This window comes from Tamandua tetradactyla, chromosome 9 (assembly GCF_023851605.1).
Source record: "Tamandua tetradactyla isolate mTamTet1 chromosome 9, mTamTet1.pri, whole genome shotgun sequence".
Classification (NCBI taxonomy): domain Eukaryota; kingdom Metazoa; phylum Chordata; class Mammalia; order Pilosa; family Myrmecophagidae; genus Tamandua; species Tamandua tetradactyla.
This window is the reverse complement of record NC_135335.1, coordinates 109627060-109648518: the sequence shown is the minus strand read 5'-3', so window position 1 is coordinate 109648518 and position 21459 is coordinate 109627060. Positions and strand designations below refer to the sequence as shown.

The following is a 21459-nucleotide window of genomic DNA, read 5'->3' as shown; positions in this document are numbered from 1 at the left end:
GGGGTCCAACACCCAGGGAAATCTGACAAAATGCCCAGACGCCAGCAGAAGATAACGGATCACGCTCAGAAAATTGAAAATATGGCCCAGTCAAAGGAAGAAACCAATAGTTCAAATGAGATACAGGACCTGAGACAACTAATGCTGAATATACGAACAGAAATGGAAAACCTCTTCAAAAACAAAATCGATAAATTGAGGGAGGACACGAAGAAGACATGGGCTGAACAAAAACAAGAAATAGAAAAACTGAAAAAACAAATCACAGAGTTTATGGAAGGGAAGGATAAAGTAGAAAAGATGGAAAAAACAATGGATACCTACAATGATGGATTTAAAGAGACAGAAGATAGAATTAGTGATTTGGAGGATGGAACACTGAATTCCAAAAAGAAACAGAAACTATCCGGAAAAGAATGGAAAAATTTGAAGGGTATCAGGGAACTCAAGGACAATATGAACCGCACAAATATACGTGTTATGGGTGTCCCAGAAGGAGAAGAGAAGGGAAAAGGAGGAGAAAAACTAATGGAAGAAATTATCACTGAAAATTTTCCAACTCTTATGAAAGACCTAAAATTACAGATCCAAGAAGTGCAGCGCACCCCAAATAGATTAGACTCAAATAGGCGTTCTCCAAGACACTTACTAGTTAGAATGTCAGAGGTCAAAGAGAAAGAAAGGATCTTGAAAGCAGCGAGAGAGAAGCAATCCATCATATACAAGGGAAACCCAATAAGACTATGTGTAGATTTCTCAGCAGAAACCATGGAAGCTAGAAGACAGTGGGATGATATATTTAAGTTACTAAAAGAGAAAAACTGCCAACCAAGATTACTATATCCAACAAAATTGTCCTTCAAAAATGAGGGAGAAATTAAAACATTCTCGGACAAAAAGTCACTGAGAGAATTTGTGACCAAGAGACCAGCTCTGCAAGAAATACTAAAGGGAGCACTAGAGTCAGATACGAAAAGACAGAAGAGAGAGGTATGGAGAAGAGTGTAGAAAGAAGGAAAGTCAGATATGATATATATAATACAAAAGGCAAAATGGTAGAGGAAAATATTAACCAAACAGTAATAACTCTAAATGTTAATGGACTGAATTCCCCAATCAAAAGACATAGACTGGCAGAATGGATCAAAAAACAAGATCCTTCTATATGCTGTCTACAGGAAACACATCCTAGACCCAAAGATAAATATAGGTTGAAAGTGAAAGGTTGGGAAAAGATATTTCATGCAAACAACAACCAGAAAAGAGCAGGAGTGGCTACACTAATATCCAACAAATTAGACTTCAAATGTAAAGCAGTTAAAGAGACAAAGAAGGACACTATATACTAATAAAAGGAACAATTAAACAAGAAGACATAACAATCATAAATATTTAGGCATCGAACCAGAATGCCCCAAAATACGTGAGGAATACACTGCAAACACTGAAAAGGGAAATAGACACATATACCATAATAGCTGGAGACTTCAATTCACCACTCTCATCAATGGACAGAACATCTAGATAGACAGAGGATCAATAAAGAAATAGAGAATCTGAATATTACTATAAATGAGCTGGACTTAACAGACATTTATAGGACATTACATCCCACAACAGCAGGATACACCTTTTTCTCAAGTGCTCATGGATCATTCTCAAAGATAGACCATATGCTGGGTCACAAAGCAAGTCTTAACAAATTTCATACACAATGCTTTCTCAGATCATAAAGGAATGAAGTTGGAAATCAATAATAGGCGGAGTGCCAGAAAATTCACAAATACATGGAGGCTCAACAACACACTCTTAAATAACAAGTGGGTCAAAGAAGAAATTGCAAGACAAATTAGTAAATACCTAGAGGCGAATGAAAATTAAAACACAACATATCAAAACTTATGGGACGCAGCAAAGGCAGTGCTAAGAGGGAAATTTATTGCCCTAAATGCCTTTATCAGAAAAGAAGAAAAGGCAAAAATGCAGGAATTAACTGTCCACTTGGAAGAACTGGAGAAAGAACAGCAAACTCATCTCAAAGCAAGCAAAAGGAAAAAAATAACAAAGATTAGAGCAGAAATAAATGAAATTGAAAACATGAAAACAATAGAGAAAATCAATAAGACCAGAAGTTGGATCTATGAGAAAATCAATAAGATTGATGGGCCCTTAGCAAGATTGACAAAAAGAAGAAGAGAGAGGACGCAAATAAATAAGATCAGAAATGGAAGAGGAGACATAACTACTGACCTTACAGAAATAAAGGAGGCAATAACAGGATACTATGAACAACTTTATGCTAATAAATACAACAATTTAGATGAAATGGACGGGTTCCTGGAAAGACATGAACAACCAACTTTGACTCAAGAAGAAATAGATGATCTCAACAAACCAATCACAAGTAAAGAAATTGAATTAGTCATTCAAAAGCTTCCTAAAAAGAAAAGTCCAGGACCAGACGGCTTCACATGTGAATTCTACCAAACATTCCAGAAAGAATTAGTACCAACTCTCCTCAAACTCTCCAAAAAAGTCAAAGTGGAGGGAAAACTACCTAATTCATTCTATGAAGCCAACATCACCCTCATACCAAAACCAGGCAAAGATATTACAAAAAAAGAAAACTACAGGCCAATCTCTCTAATGAATATAGATGCAAAAATCCTCAATAAAATTCTAGCAAATCGTATCCAACAACACATTAAAAGAATTATACATCATGACCAAGTAGGATTCATCCCAGGTATGCAAGGATGGTTCAACATAAGAAAATCAATTAATGTAATACACCATATCAACAAATCAAAGCCGAAAAATCACATGATCATCTCAGTTGATGCAGAAAAGGCATTTGACAAGATTCAACATCCTTTCCTGTTGAAAACACTTCAAAAGATAGGAATACAAGGGAACTTCGTTAAAATGATAGAGGGAATATATGAAAAACCCACAGCTAATATCATTCTCAATGGGGAAAAATTGAAAACTTTCCCCCTAAGATCAGGAACAAGACAAGGATGTCCACTATCACCATTATTATTCAACATTGTGTTGGAGGTTCTAGCCAGAGCAATTAGACAAGAAAAAGAAATACAAGGCATCAAAATTGGAAAGGAAGAAGTAAAACTATCACTGTTTGCAGACGATATGATACTATACGTCGAAAACCCGGAAAAATCCACAACAAAACTACTAGAGCTAATAAATGAGTACAGCAAAGTAGCAGGTTACAAGATAAACATTCAAAAATCTGTAGCATTTCTATACACTAGTAATGAACAAGCTGAGGGGGAAATCAAGAAACGAATCCCATTTACAATCGCAACTAAAAGAATGAAATACCTAGGAATAAATTTAACTAAAGAGACAAAAAACCTATATAAAGAAAACTACAAAAAACTGCTAAAAGAAATCACAGAAGACCTAAGTAGATGGAAGGGCATACCGTGTTCATGGATTGGAAGACTAAATATAGTTAAGATGTCAATCCTACCTAAATTGATTTACAGATTCAATGCAATACCAATCAAAATCCCAACAACTTATTTTTCAGAAATAGAAAAACCAATAGGCAAATTTATCTGTAAGGGCAGGGTGCCTCGAAGTGCTAAAAGTATCATGAGGCAAAAAGAAACGAAGTCAGAGATCTCACGCTGCCTGACTTTAAGGCATATTATGAAGCCACAGTGGTCGAAACAGCATGGTACTGACATAAAGATAGATATATCGACCAACGGAATCGAATAGAGTGCTCAGATATAGACCCTCTCATCTACGGACATTTGATCTTTGATAAGGCAGTCAAGCCAACTCACCTGGGACAGAACAGTCTCTTCAATGAATGGTGCCTAGAGAACTGGATATCCATACGCAAAAGAATGAAAGAAGACCCATATCTCACACCCTATACAAAGTTAATTCAAAATGGATCAAAGATCTAAACATTAGATCAAAGACCATAAAACAGTTAGAGGAAAATGTAGGGAGATATCTTATGAAACTTACAATTGGAGGCGGTTTTATGGACCTTAAACCTAAAGCAAGAGCACTGAAGAAGGAAATAAATAAATGGGAGCTCCTCAAAATTAAACACTTTTGTACATCAAAGAACTCCATCAAGAAAGTAGAAAGACAGCCTACACAATGGGAGATAATATTTGGAAATGACATATCAGATAAAGGTCTAGTATCCAGAATTTATAAAGAGATTGTTCAACTCAACAACAAAAAGACAGCCAACCCAATTACAAAATGGGAAAAAGACTTGAACAGACACCTCTCAGAAGAGGAAATACAAATGGCCAAAAGGCACATGAAGAGATGCTCAATGTCCCTGGCCATTAGAGAAATGCAAATCAAAACCACAATGAGATATCATCTCACACCCACCAGAATGGCCATTATCAACAAAACAGAAAATGACAAGTGCTGGAGAGGATGCGGAGAAAGAGGCACACTTATCCACTGTTGGTGGGAATGTCAAAAGGTGCAACCACTGTGGAAGGCAGTTTGGCGGTTCCTCAAAAAGCTGAATATAGAATTGCCATACGACCGAGCAATACCATTGCTGGGAATCTACTCAAAGGACTTACGGGCAAAGACACAAACGGACATTTGCACACCAATGTTTATAGCAGCGTTATTTACAATTGCAAAGAGATGGAAACAGCCGAAATCTCCATCAACAGAAGAGTGGCTAAACAAACTGTGGTATATACATACGATGGAATACTATGCAGCTTTAAGACAGGATAAACTTATGAAGCATGTAATAACATGGATGGACCTAGAGAACATTATGCTGAGTGAGTCTAGCCAAAAACTAAAGGACAAATACTGTATGGTCCCACTGATGTGAACAGACATTCGAGAATAAATTTGGAATATGTCATTGGTAACAGAGTCCAGCAGGAGGTAGAAACAGGGTAAGATAATGGGCAATTGGAGTTGAAGGGATACAGACTGTGCAACAGGACTAGATACAAAAACTCAAAAATGGACAGCACAATAATACCTAATTGTAAAGTAATCATGTTAAAACACTGAATGAAGCTGCATCTGAGCTATTGGTCTTTGTTTTGTTTTGTTTTGTTTTGTTTTGACTTTACTATTATTACTTTTATTTTTGTCGCTATATTAACATTCTATATCTTTTTCGGTTATGTTGCTAGTTCTTCTAAACCGATGCAAATGTACTAAGAATTGATGATCATGCATCTATGTGATGATGTTAAGAATTACTGATTGCATATGTAGAATGGTATGATTTCTAAATGTTGGGTTAATTTCTTTTTTTCCGTTAAAAAAAAAAAAAGAGAGAGAAGGGGTAATTGGAGCTGAAGGGATACAGACTGTACAACGGGACTGGATATAAAAACTCAGAAATGGACAGCACAATACTACCCAATTGTAATGCAATTATGTTAAAACACTGAATGAAGCTGCATGTGAGGTATAGGGTTTTTTTTTTCTTTCTATTAATGTTTTAATTCTTATTCTGTTGTCTTTTTATTTCTTTTTCTAAATCGATGCAAATGTACTAAGAAATGATGAATATGCAACTATGTGATGTTATTAAGAATTACTGATTGTACATGTAGAATGGAATGATTTCTAATTGTTTTGTTAATTCTTTTTTTAATTAATAAAAAAACTATAAAAAAAAAAGCAATGGAGTTCTGATACATGGACAACATGGATGAACCTTGAAGAAATCATATTGGGTGAAATAAGCAAGATACAAACGGACAAATATTATACAATCTAACTTATATAATTAGAGTAAGCAAATTTAGAATCAGAATCCAGAATAAAGGTTAGCACAGGCCAGGATGGGAGTACAAAACAGGGACTTAAAGCTTTAAATATACAAAGTTTCTATTTTGAACAAAGAAACATTTTGGTAATGACTGGTGGTGACAGGAGCACACTGTGAACATAATTAATCACACTGTTATATATTTGAATGTGGTTAAAAAGATTAAAAAATTTAGGTTGTATATGGTACTAGAATAAAAATTTAAAAGTAGAATTCATGAGACTGTACAATACAAACAGTGAATCCTAAGGTAAATCATACACTATGATTAGTAATATAATTTTAAAATGTGCTTTCATCAATTGTAACAAATGCACCACAGTAATGCAAGATGTCAGTATAGTGTGGGATAGGGAACCTTATATTTTATGCATGATTTTTCTGTAAATCCACAACTTACCTAAAAAAAAAATCCTAACCTCACACTTCTCAAAGAAGAAAAGAAAAGAAGTTTCAACATAACTTATTCCTTATTTACTCTGTATTGATTTTGTATCCATAATATTTAGAGATGCAATGATGCTCCAAGCAGAAAACCAACATCCCACCTACCTCTCCAGAAACAATGTACATGATTTGTAATTAACTGCCTAGACACTTTCCTTCTTCAGTAGTTTAAGCATTCTTTTCTATAAAGAATGAAGATAAACACATACATTCCTTTATCGTGTTTAATTTGGAATGGATTGCACTGGTGGTTAAGAGGGCAGAACTTACTGAGGTGCAACTCGTCTCCAGTAGCGATCAATTCCATTTTTAAAATACAGCACAGCAAGCCACCTTACATTTATATCCAGAGTGTGGTTTGTGAAGATATTCTGTAAATAAAAACAGGGATTACAATGGCCATGTAATAAATTAAAAGTATAATTGATATATCCACAATAAAGCAAAGTTTTTTTATTTTAATGTTTTGTTTACATTTTATCACTATAATCATAATTTTCCTATAGTTCCACAAATTATCTGCTCAGAAATGTTAATTGTTCAAGCTAAATAATAGGTACCTGAAGATGCATTATACTATTTTACTTTAAAATATGCCTGAAATTTTCCGTAATAAAATATTAAACTCAGAAACATAACTAATTATATTTCAAATGAATAACATAATCTCCCCCACATATACACAAACACATATACAAAACTAAAATAAATACTGCTATATTAAAAAAAAAAGCAACCTTACTATAGCATAAATTAAAAGGTTCTACTCAAAGCCTCTTGGATGTTAATATATAGTATGAAATAACCTTAATTATCAAAACAATGAAACTGACAAATAAGTTTAAGAAGCAAACTATTCTTAAATCATGTAAGTGCAAATACAATATGAATAATTTCAGTTCAGAACGGACTGCTACTCAATTTGTTCATTCTCTTAAACCAAATAAAGGCAGTCCTCACTCTTCATAGCACCGGGAAATGACAAAAATTATGGTGCAATTAAAAACCATGCAAAGTACTCTTAATATTCAATGTGAAAAAAATTTGTCATTTAAAATTTGTTGTCAGCTATAAATGTATAAGAAAGTGAATAGTAACACTAACATTATTCAGTACACTGTAATTTAAAACATCATACAAATTAAGAACTATAGTGTTCTATTTTTTGTAAAAACTTAAATGACTATTATGAATTCTATACCCACAAATTTCATAACTTAAATGAACAAATTCCTTGAAAGATCAGTCTACCAAATAATACACAAGGATAAACTTATTGTGAATAGATCTATATCTATTAAAGAAATTGAATTAGCAATTAATAACTTCCTAAAACAGAAAGCACTAAGTCCAGACGATTTCACTGGTGAATCCCACCAAACACTTGAGGAAGAAATGAAACCAATTCACTACAATCATTTCCAAAAAATAAAACACTTTCTAACTCATTTAATGAGGCCAGCATTCACCTCCTATCAAAAGTAGACAAAAATATTACAAGAAAGGAGTATTATGGACCAATATCTCTCATCAACAGAGATACAAAACTCTTCAACAAAATATTAGCAAATAGAATCCAACAATTAATTAAAAGAATTATGAGTAAGTAAGATTCACTCCAGATTTGCAAGACTGGTTGAACAGAAGTCCACTGATGTATTCCACCACATCCCACACTACAGAAGAAAGGTCATATGCTCATATTCATAGGTGCAGAAAGAATATCTGACAAAAACCCAACACCTTTCATTGTTAAAAACATCCCTCCTACCAGGAAAAAAGGGAAAGCTCCTCAAACTGATGAAGAACACAGACAGAACACCTACACCGAACATCATACCTAATGGTGAGAAACCAGATTCATCTTCTCTAATATGAGAGGACATCCCCTTTCACCACTGCTGTTCAACAGTATACTGGAAGTACTAGCTAACGCAGTATGAGAAGAAAAGGAAATAAAAAGGTATACATGTTAGGGAGGAAGAAATAAAACTGTCTTTATGCTTGGGTGATATGATTTTGAAGAAAATCCCCACAAAAATCAACAAAAAAAAACCTCCTGGAAATAATAACTGATTAAAACAACACTGCATAATACAACGTTCACACACAAAAGCCAACTGCTTTAGTATGTACCATCAATAAACATTTGGAATTTGAAATTTAAAACTGCAAAAACATTTACATTAACACCAAAAATAAAAGAAATACATAGGTATAAGTCTAACAAAATATATAAAGAATCTACATAAAAATATTATAAAACTGATGAAAGAAATCAAACAAGATCTGAATAAATGGAGGGATAAGAGACTCAATATTATTAGGATGTCAAGTCTTCCCAACTTGATATATAGATTTAATGCACTCCTAATCAAAATTCCAGCAAGTTTTTTGTGGATATGAAAAAAATTAATTCTGAAGTTCATATGCAAAGGCCCAAAATAGTCAATATAATACTGAAAAAGAGCAAAAACAGAGGACTGACACTACCCACTTTAAAACTTGAAGCTAAAATGATCAAGACAGTATGGTGCTGTCAAAAGAACCAATCAAATAGATCAATGGAACAGAAGAGAGAGCCTAGAAATAGATCCACACAAGTATGGTCAACTCACCTATGACAGAGGAACAAAGTCATTTCAATGGAGAAAGGATAGTCTTTTCAACAAATGGTGCTAGAATAATAGGATAACATCCTACAAAAACAAAAAATGACTCTAGACACAGACTTTACATCTTTCACAAAAATTAATTCAAAATGGATAGTAAACCTAAATGTAAAATGCAAAACTATAAAAGTTCCAACGGATAATACAGAAGGAAAATTAGGTGACCTTGGGTTTTTGCAATGACTTCTTAGAAAAAATACAATCTCTGGGAAAAAAAAATTGATGTAGGACTTCATTAAAATTAAAAACTCTTGCTCTATGAAGGACACTGAAATAAAGAATAAAACAACAAACCAAAGAGGCGGGGCAAGATGGTGGCATAAGAAGGTGAGGAACTGAGTTACTCCTCTAGTGCAGCTAGTAAACAGTCAGGAACTGTCTGGAACAAATGTTTGGGGAACTTTGGTGACCGGACACATGTTGTACGCCAGCATGGAAATGACAGAAGGGCCAAGATCACAGCACTGAACTGTAAACGAAGTCTCCCAAACCAAGAAGGATGACATTCCTTCCCCACTCTCATGACAGGCTGTTTTGTAGACACTTCCTGGTGGGAAAAAAGAAACAGTAACTACTGTCTCTACTGGGAACAAGGCAAGAAGAGATCAAGCAAGCTCCAATTGCAGATTTAAATAATAAATCTGGACTGCTGAATACAAGCTCAAAGCACAGATAAACCCAGAGAAACGACTAAAGGAACTCCAAGTTTTCTCCCAGCACAGGGAAGCACTGATGAAGAAAACAAATAAACAAACAAAAGAGGTTTTTGGAGTCTGCTGAGCTCAGAATACTGGAAAATGGCTGTGGCCAAAGAAAGGGGGCACAGAGAGCTGGTTACCAATGCCAGCTCTTGAATGGTAAACCCAGAGGGTGTGGGATGGGGGGCTGGGGACCAGCTCTAAAAAGGGTATTAATTTATTTTAACTTTTTTCAGCAGTCATTTTAAAGCATTTTTAATTCTTAGCACTGACCCGGGCAACGGCTCAGCTAAGGTATGTTTGAATGACAAAATATCAAATCAAGTGAGGAAGATAATTTTCTTCCCCAAGAAAAGGGAGGAAAAGGGCAGGACTCAGCCAAGTAATGGCCCTCATTCAGAGAATACAGACCCCAGGGGCTGGAAAACAGAAACAGCTGAAGTCCGTCTTAAACCTCAGCCTTGGGCTCAAACACGGAGCTGACAAGGACAGGGTCTGCTGAGAATTGAAGGTTCCCTACCACTTTACACGTGCCTGAGCTGTGCGTTGACAAGCACCACCTGCTGGGCAGAAAAGGAAAAGCACAGAGTCTAGAAGTTTTTGTAGGAAAGACTGGCAACCTGTTGGGTCTCATTCTCCAGGAAACTTGATTCTGATTATAGCCCCTTTCTGAGATCTGGGCCTGTCTTGTCTTAGAAAATCTGACTGGGGCGATTATATGTGGGGAGACCCTACTCAAAAGAAAAAAGAAAAGGTTCCATATAGGCAGAGCAAGAACCACAAAAACAAGAGCTGGAAAATTCAAATCAGTTAAACAGAAGCTATGCTAAAGGCCTAGGATAAGGTGAACTGAATTTCAAAGAACAGACAGAGAACAAAGCCATCCAGCAAGAAAATCCTTGGTAAAATAGTGAAAACAATCTCCAGAATAAACTAATTAAGGAAATCAAATGCCTAGATGCCAGCAAAAAAAAAATGAGTCATACAAGGAAGAAAGAAGGGAGAAACACTTCAAATGAGATACAGGAGTTAACACAACTATTTAAAGATATTCAAAGAAATCTTCAAAACCAAACCAAAACTCAAATCAATAAGTTGAAGGAAGGAGGTGGGGCCAAGATGGCGGCTTAGCGATGTGAGCATTTTAGTTCGTCCTCCAGAACAACTACTAAATAACCAGAAACAATACAGAACAGCTCCTGGAGCCACGTCAGTGACCAAACACACAACGTACCCCAGTCTGGACCAGCTGGACTGGCTGCGAGCACCCCCCAGAATCGTGAATTCCCCAAGCCGCAGTGACCGGCGGACGGCAGCCCTCCCCCACAGGTGGCTTCCTAGAGGGAAAGGAAAGAGACTCTAAACCTGGTCAAGCGGAGTTTGCTCATTGGGCTCACAGAAAAAGAGGAAAGGGGAGTAAACGGCAGTTTTAGTGGCTATGTTTCTACGGAGACTTAGCAGCCTCTGGATTCAGTTGTGGGACTTCTCAGGCTGTAACTGCCCCAGGCATAGGCAGAAATAGGCTGCTTTCAGGGCTGTCTCCCACCTGTGCCTTCCCCAGGGGAGGGGTGAAGAACAACTCAGGTGGAAACCCTCTCTCAAGGAATTCAGACCGAAAGGCTTGGCAATTTGAAGCCATTAAAACCAGCCTACAACCTCACCTCTGTCTCCACCACACCCCCAGCAGGGAGAGTCTTCCAAAGTTAAAAGTGCTGCAACATCTTTTCCTGGTGGGACCCGCAGGCAGACGCGCCACATACTGGGCAGGATAAAAAAAACAGAGCCCAGAGACTTCACAGGAAAGTCTTAGCCTGCTGGGTCTCACACTCAGGGAAACTGACACAGGTAACTCCTTCCCCCTGATAGGAGGCCACTTTAGTCCAGAAAAGCCAGGATGGAGTCTATAATATCTAAGACCCTTCTAAGGGTGGGGAGGGAAAAGGCACCATACAAACAGGGCAAGAAACAAAAAAACAGAACTGAAAAAGTATCCTCTGTTAAACAAAACCTAAGCTAGAGGGTCAGAAAAAGCTGAACTGAAGGTCAAAAAACAGATAGACAACCAATTCATCTAGCAAGAAAATCTTAGGTAAGAGAAGTGAAAGCAATCTCCAGAATAAACTAATTAAGGCAATTAAATGTCTAGATGCCAGCAAAAAATAACAAATCACACCAGGAAAACTGAAGATATGGCCAAGTCAAAGGAAAAAACCTATAGTTCAAATGAGTTACAAAAGCTGAAACAACAAATTCAGAATGTACAAACAGACATGGAAAACCTCATCAAAAAGCAAATCAATGAATTGAGGGAGGATATGAAGAAGGCAAGGAATTAACAAAAAGAAGAAATGGAAAGTCTGAAAAAACAAATCATGGAACTTATGGGGATGAAAAGTACAGTAGAAGATATGAAAAAACAATGGAAACCTACAATGGCAGATTTCAAGAGACAGAGGTTAGGATTAGTGAACTAGAGGACGGAACATCTGAAATCCGACAAGATACAGAAATTATAGGGGAAAAAATGGAAAAATATGAGCAGGGACTCAGAGAACTGAATGATAATATGAAGCGCACAAATATATGTGTTGTGGGTGTTCCAGAAGGAGAAGAGGAGGGAAAAGGAGGAGAAAAACTAATGGAAGAAATTATCACTGAAAATTTCCCAACTCTTATTAAAGGCCTAAAATTACAGATCTAAGAAGTACAGCATACCCCAAAGACAATAGATCCAAATAGACGTTCTCCAAGACACTTACTAGTCAGAATGTCAGAGGTCAAAGAGAAAGAGAGGATCTTGAAAGCAGCAAGAGAAAAGCAATCCATCCCATACAAGGGAAACCCAATAAGACTATGTGTAGATTTCTCAGCAGAAACCATGGAGGCAAGAAGACAGTGGGATGATATATTTAAATTACTAAAAGAGAAAAACTGCCAACAAAGAATTCTATACGCAGCAAAATTGTCCTTCAAAAATGAGGGAGAAATTAAAACATTTTCAGACAAAAAAAATCACTGAGAGAATTTGTGACCAAGAGACCAGCTCTGCAAGAAATACTAAAGGGAGCACTAAAGATAGATACGAAAAGACAGAAGAGAGAGGCGTGGAGAAGAGTGTAGAAAGAAGGAAAATTAGATATAACATATAAAATACAAAAGACAAAATGGTAGAGGAAAGTACTAACACTAAACAGTAATAACACTAAATGTTAATGGATTGAACTCCCCAATCAAAAGACACAGACTGGCAGAATAGATTAAAAAACAAGATCCTTCTATATGCTGTCTACGGGAAACACATCTTAGACCTAAAGATAAACACAGGTTGAAAGTAAAAGGTTGGGAAAAGATATTTCACGCAAATAACAACCAGAAAAGACCAGGAGTAGCTATACTAAAATCCAACAAATTAGACTTCAAATGTAAAACAGTTAAAAGAGACAAAGAAGGATGCTATGTACTAATAAATGTAACAATTCAATATGAAGACACAACAATCATAAATATTTATGCACCAAACGAGAATGTCCCAAAATACATGAGGAAAACACTACAAACAAAGAAAAGGGAAATAGACACATCTACCATACTAGCTGGAGACTTCAATCACCCACTCTCATCGATGGACAGAACATCTAGACAGAGGATCAATAAAGAAAGAGAGAATTTGAATATTACAATAAATGAGCCAGACTTAACAGACATTTATAGGACATCACACACCCCACAACAGCAGGATACACATTTTTCTCAAGTGCTCATGGATCATTCTCAAAGATAAACCATGTGCTGGGTCACAAAGCAAGTGTCAACAAATTTAAAAAGACTGAAATCATACAAAACACCTTCTCAGATCATAAGGGAATGAAGTTGGAAATCAATAACAAGCAAAGCACCAGAAAATTCACAAATAGGTGGAGGCTCAACAACACACTCTTAAACATCCAATGGGTCAAGGGAGAAATTACAAGAGAAATCGGTAAATATCTCGAGGCAAATGAAAATGAAAACACAACATATCAAAACCTATGAGATGCAGCAAAGGCAGTGCTAAGAGGGAAATTTATTGCCCTAAATGTCTATATCAAAAAAGAAGAAAGGGCAAAAATTCAGGAATAAATTGTCCATTTGGAAGAACTGGAGAAAGAACAGCAAATTAACCCCAAAGCAAGGAAAAAGAAGGAAATAACAAAGATTAGAGCAGAAATAAATGAAACTGAGAACATGAAAACAATTGAGAAAATCAATAAGACCAGAAGTTGGGTCTATGAGAAAACCAATAAAATTGATGGGCCCTTAGCAAGATTGACAAAAAGAAGAAGAGAGAGGACGCAAATAAATAAGATCAGAAACGGAAGAGGAGACATAACCACTGACCTCACAGAAATAAAGGAGGTAATAACAGGATACTATGAACAACTTTATGCCAATAAATAGAACAATGTAGATGAAATGGACAACTTCCTAGAAAGGCATGAACAACCAACTTTGACTCAAGATGAAACAGATGACCTCAACAAACCAATCACAAGTAAAGAAATTGAATCAGTCATTCAAAAGCTTCCCAAAAAGAAAAGTCCAGGACCAGACGGCTTCACATGTGAATTCTACCAAACATTCCAGAAAGAATTAGTACCAATCCGGCTCAAACTCTTCAAAAAAATTGAAGTGGAGGGAAAGCAACCTAATTAATTCTATGAAGCCAACATCACCCTCATACCAAAACCAGGCAAACATATTACAAAAAAAGTAAACTACAGACCAATCTCTTTAATGAATATAGATGCAAAACTCCTCAACAAAATTCTAGCAAATCGAATCCAGCAACACATTAAAAGAATTATACATCATGACCAAGTAGGATTCATCCCAGGTATGCAAGGATGGTTCAACATAAGAAAATCAAATAATGTAATACACCATATCAACAAATCAAAGCAGAAAAATCACATGATCATCTCAATTGATGCAGAGAAGGGATCTGACAAAATTCAACATCCATTCCTGTTGAAAACACTTCAAAGGATAGGAATACAAGGGAATTTCCTTAAAATGATAAAAGTAATATATGAAAAACCCACAGCTAATATCGTCCTCAATTGGAAAAAAATGAAAACTTTCCCCCTAAAATCAGGAACAAGACAAGGACGTCCACTATCACCACTGTTATTCAACATTGTGTTGGAAGTTCTAGTCAGAGCAATTAGACAAGAAAAAGAAATACAAGGCATCAAAATTGGAAAGGAAGAAGTAAAACCCTCACTGTTTGCAAATGATATGATACTATATGTCGAAAACCCTGAAAACTCCACAGCAAAACTACAAGAGCTAATAAACGAGTACAGCAAAGTGGCAGGTTACAAGATCAACATTCAAGTATCTGTAGTGTTTCTATACACTAGTAATGAACAATATGAGGGGGAAATTGAGAAAAGAATTCCATTTACAATTGCAATCAAAAGAATAAATATTTAGGAATAAATTCACCTAAAGAGACAAAAGACCTATACAAAGAAAACCACAAAAAATTGTTAGAAGAAATCACAGAAGACCTAAATAGAGGAAGGGCATACCATGTTCATGGATTGGAAGACTAAATATAGTTAAGATGTCAATTCTACCTAAATTGATTTACAGATTCAACGCAATACCAATCAAAATTCCAACAACTTACTTTTCAGAAATAGTAAAACCAATAAGCAAGTTTATCTGGAAGGGCAGGGTGCCTCGAAGTGCTAAAAGTATCATGAGGAAAAAAGAAACGAAGTCAGAGGTCTCACGCTGCCTGACTTTAAGGCATATTATGAAGCCACAGTGGTCGAAACAGCATGGTACTGACATAAAGATAGATATATTGACCAATGGAATCGAATAGAGTGTTCAGATATAGACCCTCTCATCTATGGCCATTTGATCTTTGATAAGGCAGTCAAGTCAACTCACCTGGGACAGAACAGTCTCTTCAATAAATGGTGCCTAGAGAACTGGATATCCATATGCAAAAGAATGAAAGAGGACCCGTATCTCACACCCTATACAAAAGTTAATTCAAAATTGATCAAAGATCTAAACCTCAGGTCGAAGACCATAAAACAGCTAGAGGAAAATGTAGGGAAATAAATTATAAATCTTATAATTGGAGGCAGTTTTATAGACCTTACACCTAAAGCAAGAGCACTGAAGAAAGAAAGAAATAAATGGGGATTCCTCAAAATTAAACACTTTTGTGCATCAAAGAACTTCATCAAGAAAGTAAAAAGACAACCTACACAATTGGAGACAATATTTGGAAACAACACATCAGATAAAGGTCTAGTATCCAGAATTTATAAAGATATTGTTCAACTCAACAACAAAAAGACAGCCAATCCAATTACAAAATGGGAAAAAGACTTGAACAGACAACTCTAAGAAGAAGAAATACAAATGGCCAAAATGCACATGAAGAGATGTTCAACGTCCCTGGGCATTAGAGAAATGCAAATCAAAACCACAATGAGATATCATCTCACACCCACCAGAATGGCCATTATCAACAAAACAGAAAACAACAAGTGCTGGAGAGAATGTGGAGAAAGAGGCACACTTATCCACTGTTGGTGGGAATGTCAAATGGTGCAACCACTGTGGAAGGCAGTTTGGCAGGTACTCAAAAAGCTGAATATAGAATTGCCATATGACCCAGCAATATCAGAGGACATAAGGGCAAAGACACAAATGGACATTTGCACACCAATGTTTATAGCAGCATTATTTACAATTGCAAGGAGATGGAAACAGCCAAAATGTCGATCAACAGACGAGTGGCTTAACAAACTGTGGTATATACATACAATGGAATATCAAGCAGCTTTAAGACAGAATAAACTTATGAAGTATGTAACAACATGGATGGACCTTGAGAACATTACGCTGAGTGAGACTAGCCAAAAGTAAAGGACAAATACTGTATGGTCTCACTGATATGAACTGACATTACTGAATCAACTTGGAACATTTTGTTCGTAACAGAGATCATCAGGAGACAGAAATAGGGTAAGATATTGGGTAATTGGAGATGAAGGGATACAGACTGTGCAACAGGACTGGATACAGAAACTCAGAAATGGACAGCACAATACTACCTAACTGTAATATCATTATATTAAAACACTGAATGAAGCTGCATGTGAGAATGATAGAGGGAGGAGGGCTGGGGACATAAATGAAATCAGAAAGAAAGATAGATGTTAAAGATTGAGATGGTATAATCTAGGAATGCCTAGAGTGTATAATAATAGTGGAATGTACAAGGTACAATTTTAAAAATGTTTTTGCATGAGGAAAAACAAAGGAATGCCTTTATTCCACGGTACTGAAAATAGATGGTAATTAATATTTTAAAATGTCACCTTCTGTGTGAGACTAAAGCAAAAAATGTTTATTTGCTACAGAATTTATATTTTGACTAGTGCATTTCCTAATATAACTTATGTAAATAGTTTGAACGCCATAAGTACTTGGAATCTCGGGTAGGACATGAGATTTTGCTGGTTTGTCCAGAGTGATGCCCCGATGAAACCCAGAGTGAGTCAATCAGTGAGTGGAAAAGTATCTGCAAAGCCCCCTTCAGGGAGTGGTGAGAATGGGGAGAAATTCAACTTCCCCAAGTTGAATTCTTGATATTCTCACAAGCAGTGTGGACAACCAAAGCTATAGGCAGAGGCCCCAGTCTTGGGGTTTGTTCACATGAAACATAACCCCGCAAAGGATAGGTCAAGTCTACTCAAAATTTAGGCCTAAGAATCACCCCAGTGAGAGCCTCTTTTGTTGTTCAGATGTGACCCCTCTCTCCAGCCAACACAACGAGCAGTCTCACCACCCCACCCCTCTCTACATGGGACGTGACTCCCAGGGGTGTGGACCTTCTTGGCAACATGGGACAGAGATCTTGGAATGAATGGAGACTCAGCATCAAGGGATTGAGAAAAACCCTAGAATGAGCTGAGACCCAGCATCAAGGGATTGAGAAAATCTTCTCGACCAAAAGGGGGAAGAGTGAAATGAGACAAAGTGTCAATGGCTGAGAGATTCCAAACAGAGTTGAGAGGTTATCCTGGAGGTTATTCTTGTGCATCAAGTAGATATCATCTTGTTATTCAAGATGTAATGGAGAGGCTGGGGGTAACTACCTGAAAACGTAGAGCTGTGTTCCAGTAGCCATGTTTCTTGAGGATGATTGAATAATGATACAGCTGTCACAATGTGACTGTGTGACTGTGAAAACCTTGTGTCTGATGCTTTTATCTACCCTGTCAACAAAGGAGTAGAACATATAGAATAAAAATAAATAATAGGGGGAACAAATGCTAAAATAAATTTAGTTTAAATGCTAGTGATCAATGAAAGCAAGGGGTAAGGGGTATGGTAGGTATAATCTTTTTTTTTTCTTTCCTGTGTTCATTTTATTTCTTTTTCTATTGTCTTTTTATTTCTTTTTCTGAATTAATACAAATGGTCTAAGAAATGATGAATATGCAACTAAGTGATGATATTGTGAATTACTGATTATGTATGTTGTTTTATTTTGTTTCTTTATTTTTTTAATTAATAAATAAACTTAAAAAAAAAATAAAAGCCTGCCCTATAGATCTTGGAGTGTTACATCCCTACAGTTGCCTATCCAGCCTCTCCTGAGAGTTCGCTGAAGACCTTCACATGGAGCTGCAACTTGTAGCCTGCAGTACAGACCTTGGCCTCTACATCCCCAATAGTTTTATAAATTTTATATTTACAGATATCTTCTCCTTCGGTAGAGAACCCTAGCTAATACACCAGGAGATAAACTGAGGGTACAGAATGAGGTGCTGAAAGTTAATGCATACAGAATTCCTAATTAGACTGACAGTAAATGGAAACAGACACTGGTAATAGCACATTACTGTGATGAATGTGTTTTACTGTGATCGAAAGGGGAAGATTAGGGTTGTAAATGTCGCTAGTAGGAAAGCTAGAGGATAAAACATGAGACTGTATAACAGAGAACACTCTTGTGGATGATGAAAGTAATTAATAGTACAAATATAAGATGGTTCTTTTATGAACTATAACAAATTCATGATACTATTACAAAATATCGTTAAAAGGGAGGTATAAGTGCAAAAATATACCTAATACAAGCTATGAACTATTGTTAACACCAATGTTTTAATTTTTTTTTTTTATCAATTATAACAAAGGTATTGTGCTGGTTTGAAATTGTTACGTACACCAGGACAGCCATGTTCTATTAATCTAATTTGTAGAGGCAGAACTCTGATTGGGTGGGAACTTTAGACTGGGAGATGTGACCCCTCCCCAATTCAAAGTCAGTCTTAATCTGTTTACTGGAATCATTTAGGAGTGAGACATTTTGAAGAAAGCACAGACACTTGGATAAAGAAAATGCCTCAGGATAGGCTAAGAGATGATATCCAGAATTTGCCCCTGAAAGCAACAAACTGAGAACAAGGACCAGTAAACACCAGCCACGTTCCTTCACACCTAACAAAAATGTTCCAGATGCCAGTGGCCTTTTTTCAGAGTCCAGGTGTCATCTGTTGATACCTTAATTCGGACATTTTCATGGCCTTAAAACTGTAAATACATAACCTAATAAATCTCCTTGGGAAAACCCAATTCATTCATGGTATATTGCATTCTGGCAGTTTTAACAAAGTGAAACAGGCACCATAGCAATGCTAAGTGTTAACCATAGAGGGATATTAAGGGCATGCAGTTTTTCTTTTGGGAATAATGAAAATGTTCTAAAACCGATTGTAGTGATGACTGCACAAGTCTGTCATTATATTAAGAGGCACTGATTGTGTTCAATGGATTGTATAGAGTGAATGTATCTCAATAAAACTGCTGTGCTGGTTTGAAACTGTTATGTGCCCTCAGAAAAGCCATGTTCTCTTAATCCAATCTTGTGATTTAATCCAACCAGCCTTTTAATTAGGTTGTTTCCATGAAGTGTGATCCTGCTCATTCAGGGTGGGTCTTCATTACTTACTGGAATTCTTAAAGAGAGCTCGTAGAGAGAAAGAGCTCAGAAAGAAAATTCCCCAGGAGAAGTCAGAAGGACACACAGGAGCTGAAAGAGCTATTTTGAAACCAACCAGGAGAGAAGGGCCAGAAGACAGTGCCATGTGCCCTTCCATGTGACAGAGGAAGCCCAGATGCCATTGTCCTTTCTTCTTCAGTGAAGGTATCCTCTGGATGATGCCTTGGTTTGCACATTTTTATGGCCGCAGAACTGTGCATTTGTAACCTAATAAATTCCCTTTGTAAAAGCCAATGTTTTATATTTTGTGCTGAAAAAATACAAGGCTAATTATAGACCTCATTCACTTAAGCATATGGAGAATAAAAATATTTAGGGATTTTTTCCAAGATTTATACTTGTCCAAATATACAAACATGATCCTGGGATTAGGTAAATAGAGATAATTCTTTAGTGTCTTTAAAAATCTGTCTCAGGGTAGGTTGCTCTTATGCAAGCTTCAGGTAGACCTTGCTACCTATCATAACCTGCCAACCCCCAATCAGGACCATTTCAGCCAATCCTAAAGAACACCTATGGCAATTTATAAGATTCCACAAGGATTCCAGGCACTAGAATAACTTTCCAGAAACCTACAACCCCCAGATGGGTCCCTGGTCCAGATAAATCCTGAAAATAAGCACAGCCTCTCCAGAACATAAGATAATTCCCACCCTATATTAGTGACAGACCCTTCCTAGGTCAAAAATTTAGAAGTGCCATGGCCCAAACAACCCCAATGAGAGATACAGAAAAATCAAAGTTGATGTTGGAATTATACACAGAAGATAAGACTTAACAAATGAATATGAATGCTGAATCATTAAATTAATATCTCTTTTAGTCTTCAGTATTTTAGAGCAGCTATAAGTAAAAACCTAAAATTGTGAAACTATAACCCATGTCAAAGTCTGAAATATGTTCTACAAATAATTGTGGTGCTATGCTTCGAAATCTATCAATTTTTTGTATATGTTATTGTTCACAACAAAAGAAGGGGAAAAAAGTCAATTGTAATGATAAAAAAGTATTTAAGCCCTCTAGCTTCCTATATTATGGAGCAGCCAGAAGGAAAAATGAGAGAGGATCGTATGCTTTTTTATTTCTTTGCTTTGTATATATGTTATACTATACAATAAAAAATGTTTTAAAAAAAAAAACAGTCTCAGAGAGGGGCAGAGCAAGATGGGCATAGTGAGGTTTGTAATTTAGTTCACCCTCCAGAAAAAAGAGTAAACAGCCAGGAATAGTATGGAACAATCACTGGAGGGACATCAGCAATCAGACACACATACACCACTGTGGAATAGGTGGAAAAGCTGAGATCCTACACAGAGAGGCCAGAGCCCCTCCCCCATGGGCAGAGGAGGCTGGTTCCCAGAGGGGAAGGAAACAGACATTACTAGTAGCAAAGAAGTTAGCTCAACCAAGCCCCAATTGTGGATTAACAAATTCTGACTACTGGAAACAGGCTAGAGCTCAGATAAACATGGATTAAGCATTAAGGAACCAGGAGTTTTCCCTCCAACAAAGAGGGGGATGGGGCTGGTGGGGAAATAAACAAACAGACTTTTTGAGTTAGACAGCATAAAATACTGGAAAAGGTCTCGACTCCAAGAAAAGGGGCCACACAGAGCCTAAAGATACAAAGACTCATGTACCAACTCCAGTTCTTGACTGACAAACCTGGAGAGCAGGGGTCCCTGCACTGAAAAAGTATTTTTGTTTTGATTTTTTCCTTTTTACTTCTTAACAACT

At 36.6% G+C, this 21459-nt stretch overlaps 1 protein-coding gene across 5 annotated transcripts in view; it reads right to left on the bottom strand.

Annotated features, from left to right (window-relative positions):
- Positions 1–21459, bottom strand: part of IPO11 (importin 11) — a 337786-nt gene that overhangs the window by 232249 nt on the left and 84078 nt on the right. For all 5 annotated transcript variants that reach the window (XM_077117257.1, XM_077117259.1, XM_077117260.1 and 2 more), the window contains exon 3: positions 6539–6639. In XM_077117257.1, the coding sequence (XP_076973372.1) occupies positions 6539–6639 (101 nt within the window). The remainder of the gene's footprint in view (positions 1–6538; positions 6640–21459) is intronic.